This window comes from Hemitrygon akajei, chromosome 4 (assembly GCF_048418815.1).
Source record: "Hemitrygon akajei chromosome 4, sHemAka1.3, whole genome shotgun sequence".
Taxonomy (NCBI): Eukaryota; Metazoa; Chordata; class Chondrichthyes; order Myliobatiformes; family Dasyatidae; genus Hemitrygon; species Hemitrygon akajei.
Genome location: NC_133127.1, coordinates 36,200,429 through 36,218,125, shown reverse-complemented (window position 1 = coordinate 36,218,125; position 17,697 = coordinate 36,200,429). Strand labels below are relative to the sequence as shown.

The 17,697-nt window shown below is 42.5% G+C and overlaps 1 protein-coding gene across 4 annotated transcripts in view; it reads right to left on the bottom strand.

Annotated features, from left to right (window-relative positions):
• Window positions 1-12,390, bottom strand: part of LOC140726236 (protein phosphatase 3 catalytic subunit alpha) — a 290,068-nt gene extending 277,678 nt beyond the window's left edge. For 2 of the 4 annotated variants that reach the window (XM_073042332.1, XM_073042335.1), the window contains exon 1: window positions 12,189-12,390. In XM_073042332.1, coding sequence (XP_072898433.1) covers window positions 12,189-12,240 — 52 coding nt within the window. In that variant the 5' untranslated portion in view covers window positions 12,241-12,390. The remainder of the gene's footprint in view (window positions 1-12,188) is intronic. The other 2 variants (XM_073042334.1, XM_073042336.1) reach the window with 1 other exon arrangement.
• Between the last annotated feature and the right edge of the window lie 5,307 nt (window positions 12,391-17,697).

Below are 17,697 nucleotides of genomic sequence, written 5' to 3'. Positions count from 1 at the left end.
TATTACGGTACATTAAATACAAGCCGTATATGAAAGCATAGGCTGCTGCGGCTACTAATTTTCAATCTTTGATCTCTCTGAACTGATTTTATCTGAACCCTTTCATCATTTCATCTAACCTACTTGACTACAATGAGAACTACAAATTCTGACCTTTCTTCACAAGCCTACTGCAGTTAATGAAGCATCGTACCACATTCAACATTCACTTGCTGGATATAACACTGCCAAAATAGTCTCTGAAAATACAAGGAAATCTGCAGATGCTGGAAATTCAAACAACACCACACACAAAATGCTGGTGGAACACAGCAGGCCAGGCAGCATCTATAGGGAGAAGCGCTGTCGACATTTCGGGCCGAGACCCTTCGTCAGGATCTGAAAATACAGCCCGATTTGCATGCCAACCTGGTCTGCTCAGACTACATAAAACCAACTGTAGTTCCCTCTGGCTTCTACTTTGCTTTGCCCCAATAACATTGCTTACCTAATTCAACTGAACATGAGCTCAAGATAGAGGGTGCCATGGTAGGTAGCATAGAAGTTAGTGCAACACTATTACAGCTCAGGGCATTCTGGAGTTCAGAGTTCAATTCCAGTACTGTTCTGTGAGGAGTCTCTATACGTGGGCTCTCTCCAGGTCCTCTGGTTTCTTCCCAAAGTCCAAAGACATAGCAGCTAGGTTAATTTTCCCGTGATTAGGTTAGAGTTAATCAGGTTTGTTGGGAGTTACTGGGGAGGCATGGCTCGAAGGACTAGAAGGGCCTACTCTGTATCTCTAAATAATGAGTCAACCCTACCTTTCAGAGTCCACCTCAGTCATAGAGGTCTTCAATCTAAGGAGCACACCAACAGAATTTAAAATTTCTCCTGCAACCCTTCTGCTCCTGAATATCCCACACCCATCTCTTCTCCAGGACTTCCTAAACCCCTTCTCAGCCATACTCCTCCACTCTCCCTTCTGTGGTGCTTCCATTCATCTCCTGTCCAAAGTTACCCTAGTCTACTCATCCTCCATCTCTAGTCTAAGCCTACCCCAACCTTCCCCTCAAGCATAATATAGCAAACGAAAGACATTTAGACAAGCTGATGCAATGCCTAAAAAATTCACCAGAGTTACAGCAATTTTTGTAAAGGCTATTGGATAAATACTTGGAGGGTAAAATTTGCAGGGCTTTCAAAATGTCAACATCAGCTCAGTGGGTCAAACGGTCTTGTGATGTCCCAGTCTGTGTGGAAGTGTGCAAAAACACAACCAACAAGTATGAGGACTGACAGCAAATATACTTTCCCCTTTCTCAAAACAGTTGCATCTAGCACACCTTGCCAGTTCAGGTTTCCTCCAAATTATAGAGGGTGATTGTGTTCCTAGAAAACCGCCTGTACTCCAGTTTTTCAGAATATGAAGCCTTCTGTATGTCTGGAAAAGCAAGTTGCTTTACTTCCCCCACCCCCATGCATCAAATCTGTGCAAGCAAATTTTATATAACATCAAATTTTTAGGTAGTGATTCATGAATTCTGAACCTGTATATTTTCCATAACCTGAATGGCCACAGTGATAGAATTATCTGCTAAAACGGCACATCTTCCAAATGTAAGAAGATTGGAAGGCACTCCTTAGACTTCAGGCAAAGCAACTCTTGCAATTTTAGCACAAATCATTCATTCGGTAATCTTTCCATGCAACCCCTCACGGAGCCAGTAGGTGAAGTACGGCAATGCTACCTTTGAAACACAGCCATACTTCAACTGTGCAGATGAAACTGCAGGGCAAGTATCCCCCTCTACCATTCTCCTCGTCCCCCACTAACCCAGAACCTGCAGATAACAAACCATATTCAAAGGTGAAAACAACAGATCAAAACAGTGAATCTCTAGTCATAGAATGTGATTGTTCTGAGCCATGCAGCCATGCTAACTCTCCAATCTGTCCCATTCCCCACACTTATTCAATGTTCCAATTGAATCTGCTTCAATCTCCCTTCCATTCCATGCATTTCAGATCACAACAGTGTGAATAAAGTAGGCCGTGATCTAAATTTTCAGAGAGCAACAGGTTGTTTTGCCCTCTTGTTCTTATAATGTAGTGGGCTTGTCCAAGCCTGTTAAATTCTGGCAAACAGCAAAAGGGAAAGTAAATTCAATTGCTTGGTACTTCCCCAACATACCAGCACTCCCTTATAAAACGCTTGCAAACCTATCTCCAATCACCAGAAAAATAAACCACAAGATTTCTGAAGTTTGGTTACATTGAAAACTAATCATACAACCTGAAAAAGTGGAAAAAACTAATAAAATTTGGCTGACCAAAATTTTATTTGATAGTCAATGTTGAGGCTAATGAATAAAACTTACTTCAGATGTCTTGCATTAGACACAAAAGGAGGGAGCTATGCAAGCTTTCAAGCCTGCTCCACCATTCAATGAGATCATGACTGATCCTCTGCTTCAACCATTTCTGTTTCAACTTCTATATGCTGAGTTTCTCTTACTACCCAAAAATCTGTCAAACTTTGAATCTGCGCAATGACCACAAGTCCACAGTGCTCTGGGGAATAGCTTTCCAAAGATTTAAGCATAGGCAGGAGGAAAATTTTCAACTCAGTCCAAAGTGATTATATTCCTAGTTTTAGACTCTCCAGTTCAAGGAAATATCTTTTCAGCCTTTAAGTTTTTCATTATTCTAAATCCCCATGAATAAAACCTCATTCTTTTCATTCGCTGCTTAAAGATCAAGACCCTCAACGCCAAGATCAATCTCCATTGCACCACCTGTAAACCAAGTGTAAAAAATGAATCACCATTTTACATAATGCTTGTATAAATACAGCAAGGCCTTAACTTTTATTTCATACTACTGGGGTAAAGGACAACTTTCCCAACCTCTATTTCCTACACTGATTTTTATAGCCCTTTTGCACTCTAACACAAATTAGTTTCTTATATTGCAAAATCATTCTTTCCTTTCTCAACATTTGCTGCCTTCTAACCAACACAATTTAACTACTTCAGTACATCTATATTCATTGCAAATGACTACGTCTCACAATGAAACTTGGAAACACTCATTTTCCATCAGATTCATTCACTTAAACTAGCCAATGCCTTGCATTGATCCTTTTGACACCTGATAAGTAACAGCCTTACAGCTTGAAAATTTGTTGAAGATGGAGATATACTACATCAAAAGACTTATGAACCCCACTAGACAGTTTAGTCACTCCAAAACTTGAAAATCTGTCCAGAAACAAAGATAAACCATAGTAGTAATAGAGTTAAAGTTCCTACTTGGTTAAAATGTTAGTCATACTATGGAAATTGCCATAAGACAGCTAACTTCTAAAGTTGCTAAAATCAACAGAAACCTCAAGCCAATAATTCTTCACCCCAAGAACATATGTATTCCACCAGTGAGAATTTCCATTTTACATATCTGTCATCCTTGTCACAAATATAGCCCAAATTACATTAAAGATTACCCAAAGATTTTCCTTTTTTTTTTAACAACACAATAGCAGGGATCTGATATCTATCAAATCACATACAATCCCCAAGATGTGCCAATTACAGGTCACATTTCATAACAATGGAAGCTGCCATTTGACCCATTGAGTCCACAGCAGCTCTCAGAGCAATCTAAATACTAGCTCCAGCAATTCCCTGTAATCTATTCACCCACACACCCCATTAACAACCCTCGCTTCCATGTCAAAGGAGCATGCAAATCTTTCTCTAACCTCAAAATCAGCACCATTGGGATGGTCACAAGTTAAAGGTCTGTAAGATTTGTCAGTAAATACCCACAACTCCTTAATTGTAAGGCAATACAATAAAACTTGCAAAATGATCTGATAGGTTTATAGAAACAATTTTGCACTACGAAAACCATCCAGATAAACTCTGTCAACTCCCACAGGCTGACAATTACCCGAGGCAGCACTAACTACTAATCCTAAAAGTGAGCAAAACAAGAGACGAACAAAAAAAGCTGCAGCAATTTATTTAGTTCCAAATGCGTACTTTTATAAATAAAGCAGAGGTAACCCAGCAGTCTTAATTTTGATGACAGCATTAGCAGATGAAACCGACAGTATATTTATGGTGATGTGTTGTATGTGTCAAAGATAAAACTTCACTTCCACACTGCACATGTCAAATACAAGACTCAGCTCAAAGACCATTTGAGGAAACAAACTGAAATCAATAAGTGGTTAAACAATACACTTCGTTGAAACAATTAGAAAAGCACAAAAGATGGCCATTTGCCCATGAGCTCTCTGGGATCCATTCCACTTCTTAGCTCTCCACTTGTATCTGTCCAGTTCACTACAATTCCAGTGAGAATCTGCTTGTGCACTTCACTACACCAAAGTTGTTTCAGGGCTTCTTTACAACCACCTTTTCAGTATGAGTGTTCAAACCTTGCTCTTTGGAGAAATAAATTTTCCTTTTCCCTCCAACCCTTGTACTGTGTCCAATCCAAAGGGCTGTGTTATTAACCACCTCAGACAAGAAAAAAAAATCCTTTAAATTCCCTTTATTGGGATTGCTTATAATTCTACAAGCCTCTAATCAGTGTCATAAAGAACAGCATACACTCCTCTAGCTGTGGCCTCAATTTAAAAACACAAGAGATTCTGCAGATAACACACACAGAATACTGGAGGAACTTAGGAGGCCAGGCAGTATCTATGGAAAAAGAAGTACAGTCAACGTTTTGGCCCTAAACATCTTGCTTGAGATTCTGCAGGTGCTGGAAATCCAGAACAACACACAAGATGCTGGAGGAACTCAGGTAAAACATCTATGGAAATTAATAAACAGTTGATGTTTTGGACTGTGAATCTTCACCAGGACTGAAAAGGAAAGGGGAAGAAGGTGCGGGGAGGGGAAGCAGTACAAGCTAGGTGCTAGGTGATACCAGGTGGGTGGAGCGGCTGTAGGAAGCTAGGTGATAAGTGGAAAAAGTAAAGGGATGATGAAGGAATCTGATAAGAAAGAAGAATGGACCATGGGAGAAAAGGAAGGATTTTAATATATAGTACTGTGCAAAAGATTTAGGCACATGTAAAAAAAATCTATAAAGCAAAGTTGCTTTCAAAAATAATGAATTCAAGTTTCTAAATATCAAAAGATGTACTACAAAGAGCAGTGAACAGTAAAAAAATACTAAATCAGATCAATTTTTGGTGTGACCACTCTGCCTTTAAAATTGCATCAATTCTTTTTGGTACGCTGTCATGCAGCTTTATATGAAAATTCAGCTGGCAGGTTGTTTCAAGCATTTTGGAGTTCTTCTCTAGACTTTGGCTGTCTCACTTGCTTCAGTCTTTGCAGATCATCCCAGATAGCCTCAATAATGTTGAGATCAGGGCTCTAAGGAGGCCATACCATCTGTTGCAGAACTTCTTGTTCTTCTTTACACTGACCTTGGCAGTGTGTTTGGGGTCATTGTCCTGCTGCAGAATGAAGTTCAGACCAGTCAGACACCTTGCATAATGGATGAGAATCTGTTTGTACTTCTCAGCATTGAGGATTCCATTAATGCTGGCCAGATTACCAACACCATTTGCAGAAATGCAGCCATAAACCTGCAGGGAAACTCTGCCATGTTCCACTGTTGGCTGCAGACACTCATCCATGTAGCCCTCTCCAGCTCTTCCACAGTCAAATTGTCTCCTGCTTGAGCCAAACATTTTCAAATTTTGATTCACCATTGTTCAGCACCCCAATCCTTGTGATGTTGTGAGTTGGTGAGTCTTTTGGCTTTGTTTCCACTTCAGAGGAATGGCTTTTTAAAAGCAATTCTTCCATTAAGACCACTTCTGACAAGACTTCTCCAGATTATAGAGGGGTGCACTTGGGTTCCAGTGGTTTCTGTGAGTTCTGAGCTGATAGCTGGACTTCTTTCGACTTAGAAGGGATATCAGTTTGATGTATCTCTCATCTGCTGCATTCAGTTTCCGTGACCGACCACAGCATTTCTTGGCCTCAACCTTGCCTATTCCTTTGTGTTTAAGAGCTTGACAGCAACTTGAAACTCCTGTCCACAAAATTTCTGCTTGAGAGAGACTTTGCTGTTTTGTTGCTATGCATACCCTTGCCATGGTGTAAGAATTGATGATTTGAAGGTTAAATTATCATATATCCCACACCTTAGCTTTTTAGTTTGGTTGTCCTTCACCCACTTTGATACTTTCTACATCCGTTTTTGTTTCAGTTAATCAGTTTAGTTTGTTCAACTTATACTGTTTATCTTTGTTTAATCATGTATTGGGTTATACATCTACAAAGTAATCAAGTTTTTATTTGAAAAATGGTTTATTACTTTATATGCTACTTTTTTTTAATGAAAATTTAAAAATTCTCTAGCTTTTTTGGAAAATGAATATTTGGAAATCTAAATTTTGCTCTTTTCTACTGACACTAATGCAGAAGACAAAAATGAACATCCAAAACAAAATTTATATTTTAAAAATCTAGGATGCCCAAGACTTTTGCACTGTACTGCACTTCAGCCTTAATGTGTATCTGACAGAAATGTCTACTGCAATTGTTGTCTTCTTACCTTGCTTGCCCTCCCAATTATACTGCCGCTTATTTCATTTGCCCCTTCTTACTGAAATTTACCTGCAGTCTATGATTTTCTTCAGTCAATTTTGTATCCTTTGCGAACTTCTGATTTATTGCTCCTGGACTCAAGCCTAAAGCATTTATGTACAACTCAGACTTAGTCTGTCTTATGGAATTGCCATCTAAAGTAATATCCTCATCAACCACCCCCAAAAAATCTCATCTGACCTGATCTAAACACAACTTTCTTTGATATACACGTGCCTTCTAAAAGCATTATATTACTCAAAATTGTATAGCCAATAATTTGATGAGTACAAGGATCAGGCTAACTGGTCTGTACTCAGTTAATCTATTAACATAGGAGCAGAATCAGGCCATTCGACCCTCTGAGTCTGCTCCACCTTCTATCATGGCTGATTTATTATCCCTCTCAATGCAATTCTCCTGCCTTCTCCTTGTAACGTTTGAATTACCTTCTATCATTCTTTTTAAGTAAAGAGTAGCAGGATGTGAAAGATAGACCCAAAGGAGAACTTAAGATCTAGCCACTGTTATAACTTAAGATACCCTGCCAGCCACACAAGATCCCACTTCAAGAATATAATAACCAGACAATCCAATTCATATCAGATCACAAGATACTTGCAGTGAACACAGTTCATTGTTCAAGAAAAGCAATTGCTTCTTTTCCCCTCCAGAGAGTGTTGTTCTTTATCCTCCAAGTATCAGCCAGAATTTTCTCTTCCCTAGCAATCTTGCCCTCTTCGTTTCCACAGCTTAAAATAAGCATTGCAAATATGCTTACAGTCGAGGATTAATCACTTAGGAGGTGATTAATTGACATGAATTAGTCAACCTGTTCAGAAACAGTATTTACTCTTAATGGAAAAAGTAGATTAGGAAGTTCTGTATCTTCCTTCAGAGTTCCCTAAATGGTGTTCTACAAACTACCATACATATGTTCTCTGTTTATGGGCATGTTTCTTAGCATTACATAACAAGATAAAGTAAAATATGATGTTGCATTCACATCTCTCCCATTGCTATAGTCTTACCCCAGCTTAACAATGCCAAGGTTCACTCTCCCAGTACTGGCACCCAATGTTGCAATTTAAAGCAAAAATCACCTTAAAGTCCTCATTCCTTCTTTACCAAGCTTTAGGTCACCAGTCTTAGCAAAGCAACTGTTTTGTTTGATAATGTTCTGTGAATGGCCCTCCAATATGGGAAAGGCACTATATAAATGCAAGTACCTGACTCAGTACTAGATTTGGCTTTCTTTCAAACAGCATATTTGCAGCAGTTATTACAGTATCATCCACCTATAAAGTACCTTTAACATAGCCAAAATGTCCCAGGGTACTGTGCAGAAGTATTTTCAAGTAGAAGTAGATTTGACGAAGAGGAGTTGCCATGGTTACAACCAGGACTGAAAACAAGCCAATGGTTCCTCTGCAACCAACCCCTAGCGGCTTTCAGGAAAGCGTTTCAGATTAGGTTCACTCTGTCACATACATGTACCCAACTCTTATTCCACGTGCACAATAGCAACTGGGTAAAGCAAGGGGTATGACCAGAAAAACCTCATAGGCAATGCTTACAGTTTAATTTCACAACCCCTTGCTGTGATCAGTTTCTAAATCACTGAAGTACCTCTGCTATGAAGTAAAATTACTGTCCTACACATTACTAAGTGTGTTGGCCTATTCAGAGGATTAGGCTGTAATGTGATCACATGGATTTTTGAAATAAATTGCTGATGACTGTATTAAAGTGTTCCAATTCAAAGTGATCTTAGAGTAAACAATTCCCCACATTCTACCGTAGAGAGGTGTTATACAAGGGGATCACCAATTAGAAGGGAGAGCTTTCACAGAGGAAAGTCGGGCTTTTTTAAAATTGTATGATATGCTGGATTTCAGCAGCAGCAGCAAAGACAAGTGCTAGGATGGATTACAATGGTACTATCCATGAAGCAATTGCTTCAATACCCTGTTGATAGAGGAAAGATTTGGTCAGCAAAGCTCCAAGAGTGATGACATTTGACCCTTGTTTGGAGAATGAATCAATTCATTTTAATTGTTTAAACAAGAGTGTCACGAGCCAAGAGAAACAACTGCGTGCTAGCTTAGGCTTCATACTAGGTGCAGTACAGTTGCAACTCAATAGGTTGGACAAATAATGCTTATTTTTAATTCATAAACTGTTCATTTCTCCTATTTATTAAACAATGTCTGAGAGATACCCTCATTCTTGAGCAGTGCAATGGGGACATAGCAATTGCAATGCTGCACCACACAGTCAGTAACCGTGATCTATGCTTTTACGTTGCCCATTATCCCATATTGTAAGCTGCTAAATAAAATAGTTTAGCCAGTCTCCAAGGCACAACATGACCCACAACCTAGCATATATTTAAACTACATTTCAAATAGATTTAATGAAGAAATTAATGAGTTTTTTTTACTCTGGGAAATGGGCATTGTTAACAGGGCCATTAATAGCCATGCCTACCAACCTGAAGGTGGCACTGAGCACTCTTCAGTTCCACTTTTGGGGCAGGAATTAAGATGGTTAAAGTTTCTAATTAATATTTAGTGGCTGTTTTCACAGGAGATAAGAGGTTGTGGACAGAGATAAGAGGGTTGAGTGTGAAATGTTGGATAAAGAAAACATCAAGGATTCAACATCCTTAGTAGACAAACCGCAAGGCTCAGATGAAGTACATAATAGGATGTTACAAGCAGCATGAGGAGACTGTGCAGACTCTGACCCTTGATCAGTGTAGTAACAAAGTACTGAAGGACTGCAATTTCCTTTGGGATCAATAAAGTATCTACCTAACACTGTATGGTTTTAAAAAAATGGAAATGATGAGCCAAGCAATTAATTGTAGCCATTCAGCACAGAACAGGTTCTTCAATCCAACTGGTCCATAGCTAATCCCATTTGGCCTATAATCTTCTAAACCTCTCCAATCAATCCATGTACCCGTCCAACTGTCTTTTAAATGTTGTTATTGAACCTCCCTCAACCACTTCCTCTGGCAGCTGATTCCACTCTTTGTGTAAAAAGTTGCCTTTCAAGTTCCTCTTATATCTTTCCCTTCTCACCTTAAGCTTATGCCCTCTAGTTCTTGATACAAACTCTAAGGGAACAAAATGACTGAGTGCCTCATGATGTACATGCCTCTACAAGATCACCTCTCAGTTACCTATACTCCAAGGAATAATGTCCTCATTTGTCCAATCTCTCTTGATAATTCAGTCCCCGACATTCTGGCAGCATCCTTGTAAATCTTTCCTGTTCTCTTTCCAGTTTAATAACAACTTTCCTGTAGCAGGATGACCAAAAATGAACACAGCACTCCAAGTACAGCCTCACAACCATATTATGACCTCCCAACTCTTTTTCCTATCTACCTAGGACTCCACTTTCAGAGAAGTCTGTACTTGTTACTCCAAAGTCCATCTGTTCTACAACATTCTCCAAAGCCCTGCCATTCACTGTGAAAGTCCTACCTGGATTTGACTTCCCAAAATGCAGCACCTCACACTTTATCTCAATAAAACTCCATTTGCTGGCCCATTTACTCAACTGATCATGATCCCCCCTATAATATCTGACAACTTTCACTATACCACCCATCAGCTAACTTACTAATTGTGCCTTGTACATTCTTATCCAAATTGTTAATCTAGATGACAAACAATGACAGGAATTAGGTCACATTGTGACAGAGTCCAGTCACATTAATTGGATCAAATAGGGCCAAATTAAGCCAAAGGTACATTTAGGTCTGACAAGGAAGTGCATGTGATCTAAATGGAATTTAGTAACAAGGGCCCACATGACAGATATGTCAAAAAAAATGAAAGCTCATGTGATCCAAAAGAGTGGGCATCTGTGACCTGCTTGTGTAAGACAAAGGGTAATTGGTTGATATGCAACTTTTATAAATGCAAGTGAGGTTTAAGCCAGTCTGTACCACCCCAGCTCAGTATATTATCCAAGTCAGGATAATTATTCTCATTTGCAGCACACAAATAAGAGTGTTTAAGATTATATTTATGCCAACTGTTGATTACATACCTCAGCAGTCACCTGGTTCATTTTGCTCATGCCAACAGCAGCTTATCTTCAAACTTTGCTTTCCTCAAAGTCCTTGAGCACAATGGCAATCATTAATATGATGATATCTGCACCTGTCAACGAGTTCTCCACCCATTGTCTCAGCACTCAATCAGCCCAAAGTTACATGTCAACATCAACAAATGCAAAAATGGTAACAGTTACATTTTAATTCTTCATTTGAAAATTCAGACGTGGTCAGCTAGTCTCACTCTTTCACCCAATTGAGAGTTTGGTTTAGAGTCCCACTCAAGAATTCAACATACAAATCTAAAGTGTGTAGGTAAGGAGTGATGTATTGCCAGAGTGCTCTTTATTGGGGTATGACCTCGCTAAATCCAGCGGTGCTATTGAAAAGACCAGAGCTCACCTCGGAATATTAAACCATCAACCAAAATCACTAAAAGAAATAATCCAGACGTGCTGACATTGCTGCTTGTGGGAACTTGCTGCGTGCAGATTGCCTGTCCGGTTCGTACACTACAGCCGTGACTTTAAGTAACACTCCTTTAACAGCAGCACTCTGGGAAATCCAAGGTCACGACAGGCTCTGCTGGGGATTCCTCCCCTGCCTCTGACACAGCTGCTTACACCATATAGGTGTTCACTGTCCAACCAGGCAAGACTGGCCTCACTTGGTTCCACACACAGGCAATCTGCAATACCTCCTCCTCCAGCAACTACACCATGAACCCCTCCAGATAGCAAGAATTCAAACGCAGCCGCCAATGTTCTCATTTGAAGTCTGACCCTCTTGCGGCATCGTCAACTCCTTCCAGAGCCAAAGCTAAATGTGATCACTTCAGCACTGGTGGCTGCATCTTCAGCAACCAGTGGCAGTGCTCTGGAATTCCTAGAGTGTAGCCTACCTCTGCGTTCGTTGCTGTAAAATGTCCAAAACAGAGAAGAGCCACGCAACGCAATGTGGGGGTCCGGCCAGGAGAGGCTGAGGTTGGGCTGGAGCAGCAGCGTGGCCTGGAAAGGAGGATCAGCGGGGTGGCGTGCAGCGGGGTAACCGAGAGGGGGGGGGATTGAGGTAGCTAGGTGACAGGTAGTGCAGGAGGCTGTGGGTGCTGGCGAAAGGTGGAAGGCAGGAAGGGTTTAAGGGGAATGGGAGGAAGGGATAGGGTGGCGGAAAGGAACGTGTGGAGGTCGGCGGCGAACGCAGTGAAGGTGTGGGGGTTGACGCCGTAGGTGGTGGTGTGGGGGTTGACGGGGGCCGCCCGGCTCAGGTTCACCGGCAGGGCGCGGCGAAAGACACGGGGAGGCAAGACTCGACGGGCGGGGGCGGGAAACACTACCGAGCCCGCGGCCTCGGTCACTGTCTAAGGAGGCGCAGGGCTCCCCTAGTTAGAGCAGCAGCCGCCGCCCGCAACAGCCCAGCTCCGCGATCCCCCTCAAACCCCGGGCCGCGCGTCCTCCGCACGGGCGCTGGCCCCGTTCCTGATCGGCCCGGGTGGAGCGCCGCCACCTACTCACATTTCACCGTCCGCTCCGTGGTCGAGTGTTGCTTGGGCTCCTTCTCGGACATGTCCTCACGCCGGTCGGGTCCGGGGCGCGAGCGCGGCGGGTGAGCGTCTCCGGGAGAAACGGGGCAGGAAACACTCTCCGCACCAGCTCAATGCCAGCCCGCCGCCGCTCCGCCCAGCGCTCGCGCACTAACCGCAAAGACGCAGGCACGGCGGCCGCGCGCCCCGCCCCCGGAGTCGGAGCCCGAAGCCCCGCCCCCGCTGTCAAACCCAGAAGGCCCCGCCCCCTCCGTGTCAAACCCAGAAGGCCTCGCCCCCTCCCCCCACCACCGCAGCTCGCCAACGGAGGACCCCCCCCCCACCTCCCGGTGACTTGGGAGGAGCTCTCGCAGGTCCGCCTCCGTCCCGCTGCTCGCTACGCTCTGTCGCGCCGTGTTTTTGTTAGCCTCCTCTCGCACCGTTTTGTTTGTTTTCGCTGTGGGAGAACTCCAAAATATTTGCAGCAGGGGCAGGGGTGTGCAAAACGTGTGGCCCATGTGTCAGTACTGTAGAACATGTGCCCCCGCCCATGAGGTGGAGGAGGAGGTGGGGGGGGGGGTGTATGCAGAATTCTTAGTGGTGGAGGGGAGGAGAGTCCAGAATGGATGCAGGTTTGTTGTGATGACGGATAGAACCAGACATGGGAAAGTTTTTTTGTTCTGGGAGGCGGATGTATATGCAAATACTCTTAACTCTTTCCCTTTTAATTCATAGGTCAATGGGGCACAGCAATATACTGCTTTTGTATGGCACCTTAATGTTTTTTTAAGTTACACCAGTTAAAGTATTTGGCAAAAGCAACATATGCAATGAGGAAATGAGCACATGAAACAAAAGCCCAACAAGTCAGCCAGCTCTGTTCCCCACATTAAACAACTCCCCACTACCTCCCGACCCTGACCCTGAGTGTAATGATGGGGACTTGTCTATCTGTCGGTTATGTGTAACAGTCTGAGTTCCAGACCTACTCCCTCAACTCTCACTCTAATATTGATGGTTGTACTGGTGCTGCTTCCTACACTTGCAAGTAACTTTGAAATGTCATTACTTAGGCTCTCATTCTCTACCCTGCAGTCACCTTTGTGTGATCCAAACCTGACCTTCCCTTTCTGAATCTCTCCAAATTCATGTCAGGCAATCGGTTAGTGATAAACTACACTACAAACCCCAAGACTCCAAGCCCTCTCGTGGCCATACTTCCTGCAATCTTGTCCCCTGGAAAGACTGCATTCCATGTTCAGAATTCCTCTGTCTGTTCCAATGACCGGACCTTGAATACAGATGCCTTTGAGTTATCTTCTTTCTGTAATGTCTTCTTCCTGAAAGTTCATTATATGTCTTTCCTCTTCCCATCATCCACACACATCAGCAGTCCTTTCAACTCACTATGTGGCAATCACTGTGCTGGTGAAACTAAACTCAGACTGGATAACCACTCTGCGGAGCACCTGTATTTAGTTCAGGTTCAGATTCACATGTTCATCAAAACAAGTTATGTTTTTGAACTCCAAAGCATAAGAACTAATTGAAAGAGAAAGAGGGTCTTAACACTGGAGGACAGGTCTTAGTTTCATTTTTACTTTTAGTGAGATATACACATATGACATGGTGGTGTGATGATGTATGCCATTTACGTACTTTTATATAGTGTATAACCCATCATGAATTACTTAAATAAAGACTGTTTAATGAACAACATATTTACAATAGTATTCAAACATTACAGAAATTTTAAATACACACCATTCCTCCTCACTTAGCTATAAACTCCAACTCAATATACAATGCATTTCAACTTGTGTACATATACATACATATATGTATATAAAGAACTACTATGTAGACATCCACAGCAGAGTAAATTTTAAAATGACCCATTCAGGCCTAAGGATTTAGTTGCTGTGGAGGTTTACTTACTCTTGTGGGATAACATCTTTCCTAACAAGGGAGCTCATTCTGCTTAGCAGGTGAGACTTGTAGCTGTAAAACAATCTCAGGTTCTGGGGCCTCCTCCATGATTGCTGTAGGAGTTGACCCTGGGACTGCAAGAAAGTGGTTTTGACAGCACTTGCCACATTCCTTCTCTAACAATCGACTCTGCTCTCCTTAACCAATCAACCTAGTATCTGCAGATGATATCAAACGCAATCTCTACTCTGCAGGGAAGTGGTTCAGTTCTGTCCTTAATCTTTCTGGAGTACCCACTTTGATCACCTCTGTAGTCCCTCAAATCTCCATGTTTCAGGAACCCTCAATAAGTCTCGCTGTTTGTCCTGCATACTCCTCCTGAGAATGGAATTGAGCAGACGCAGGTGTGAACATAAGGGATGACCCAAGAACAGCAAAGCTAATGAGTTGTTGGTTGTGGAGTGTGCTGCATTATGAAATACAAAGAGGAAATTGGTGAGGTTTTGGTTCAGTGTCGGTGTAGTGTGTACTGCTGACATTGCTCGCAGGGCTTCCTTTAGACTCTGGACAAACATTTTCACTATGCCGTTTGTACCTGGGTGTTAAGGTGCAGATGAAATTTATCTTATTCCATTCATTTTCAGAAATACCTGAAACACTTCCACCTCAAACTGTCACTAAGTGTTCCGGCACATCAACAGTGTGCGAGGCCGTTGGGAACACTTCTGGACACTTTGTAGCTGCATTCACAATGACTAAGAAATTCGTGCCCATGAATGGTCTGGCAAAATCCACATGAATCCTCTGCCAGAGCCATGTGGGCCATTCCCATGGATGGAGAAGTGATGCTGTTGGCATCTTCTGGATGTGTTGGCATCCTGAACAGTGCATGGCAAGCTGCTCGATCTGCTGATCCATTCCACGCCGCCAGATAAAGCTTCAAGCCAATGTTTTAATTCTGACCATGCTTAGATGACCAGCATGGACTGTAGCTCCTCCAAACTTTAGCTCTTAGCTTGGATGGTGTGACAACTCTGAATTCCAACATAAGGGAACCTCCATCATGGGCAAATTCATCCCTCTGGTGGTAAAAATGGAGGAACTAGTGTTTCTACTGCACATTCCAGCTGAGACAGTGCGGATTTTTCAGGTTTCCTTTAGATCACCTCTGTTGTATTGGGGAGACCTTTGAGTTGCATCGGTGAGAATATCGGTGAGTATCCTCTTCTGTAAATTTTTCAGATACTTCCTTTTCCAAGGATTAATGGGACAATCCATCATCATTTCATGATTAGCTGTCCTCTTGAATCCGATTTCGTAACTGTGTCCTCCAAGAAACAGAGGCCATCTCTGTATTGGTGCTGCTGCTGTTAGTGGAACACCCTTCTGTGGATTGAAAATGGACACTGGTGGCTGATGATCAGTAACGAGGGTAATCTCTCTCCCATTCAAATGCTGATACTATCTTTCCTTTCGGTTAGTCCTGACGAAGGGTCTCGGCCCGAAATGTCGACAGCGCTTCTCCCTATAGATGCTGCCTGGCCTGCTGTGTTCCACCAGCATTTTGTGTGTGCTGTTGTTTGAATTTCCAGCATCTACAGATTTCCTCGTGTTTGCTCTGATTCTATTACTATGTTGGCAAAGAACCCTGTTTGGTGTCAACTACCAACAGTCTTGTTCACATAGTGATTGGTATGTTTACTGAGAATCTGAAACAAAAGCAGAAAATGTCAGAGACGCCCAGCAGGCTAAGCAGTGTCTGTGGAATCTCATCAGACCTGAAACATCGATAGTTTGTCATTCCACTGGTGTTGTCTGACCTGCTGAGTTTTCCGAGCACTTTCTGTTTTTGCTTCAAACTCTTTCCTTGAGATTAGCTTTATTAAAGATTAACTTTATTTGTCACATGTACATTGAAACATCAAAACATACAGTGCAAAGCATCATTTACATCAAAACAAATCAGCAAGGATTGTGGTGGACAGCCTGCAAATGTTGCCACACTTCTGGTGCCAACATAGTATGCCCACAACTTAATAAACCTAATTATACACCTTTTGATTATGGGAGGACACCTAAGCACTCAGAGGAAACCCTTATGGTCACGGGGAGAACATACAGACTCCTTACAGACAGCAGTGGAAATTGAACCCCAATCGGAGATTGCTGCCGCTATAAAGTGATACAGTGACACTATGCTACCATGCTGCCCCCCTGTACCTCATATCTTGTTCCTAGGTCAATAATCTCCAGTCTCAGGGAATTCCAACACTTCTTGGGGCACACTCTGCACAGATTCGAGTGGCATTGGTTCAAGTCCCACCTTGGCCTGACGTCTGACGGAGGCCTGCTCTGTCAGATGGGCTGCCTGGCTGATGTGGACGTAAAAGATCCTGTGATGTTATTTCTCAAAGTTCTCCCTAGAAGCCTGAAGCAAATAATAAATCATCAGAATCAGATTTAGTATCATCAGCATATGTTGTGAAATTTGTTGACTTTATGGCAGCAGTACAACGAAATACATGATAAATAAATATAGAGAAAAAAACTGAGTATACGAGGGGTGATTGATAAGTCTGTGGCCTAAGGTAGAAGGAGATGAGTTATTAACTTCAAACTTTCTGCATGAGCGCTCAAAGAGTTGACCTGCATGTGCATGTAACGAGAGCTGTATAACTCATCTCCTTCTACCTTTGGCCATGAACTTATCTGTGTGTGTGTGTGTGTGTGTGTGTGTGTGTGTGTGTGTGTGTGTGTGTGTGTGTGTGTGTGTGTGTGTGTGTGTGTGTGTGTGTGTGTGTGTGTGTGTGTGTGTGTGTGTGTGTGTGTGTGTGTGTGTGTGTGTGTGTGTGTGTGTATTAAATAGTTAAGTTAAAATAAGTAGTGTAAAAATTTTAAAAAAGTGAGGGAGTGTTCACAGGGACAATGTCCATTTAGAAATTGGATGGCAGAGGGGAAGAAGCTGTTCCTGAATCACTGAGTGTTTGCCTTCAGGCTTCTGTACCTCCTCCCAATGGTAACAGTGTGAAGAGGGCATGCTCTGGGTGGTGGGGATCCTTAATGAAGGATGTCACCTTCCTCAGGCACAGCTCCTTGAAGATGTCTTGGATACTATGGAAGCTGGTAGATCCAGTGTTTAATTAACTGGTATATCTGGTACTGAATTAACTGGTATATCTCACTGCTGTCGCCCTTCCTTCACCACCTGAAATTCTGCCAACAATGGTAGCATCATCAGCAAATGTGCTGTTTGAGCTGTGCCTAGCCACACAGTCATGGGTGTAGAGAGAGTAGAGCAGTGAGCTAAACGCACATCCCTGTGGAGCACCAGTGTTGATTGTCTGCGAGGTGGACATGCTATTTCCAATCAGCACAGATTATGGTCTTTTGGTCAGGAAGTCGAGGATCCATTTGCAGAGGCAGGTTCAGAGACCCAGGTTCTGTAGCTTTTCGATCAGGACTGTAGGCAAGATGGTGTTAAATCCTGACATAGGTACTTGCATTGTCCAGGTGATCCAAAGCTGTGTGGAGAGCCATAGAGATCGTGTCTGCTGTGACCATAATCACATTGC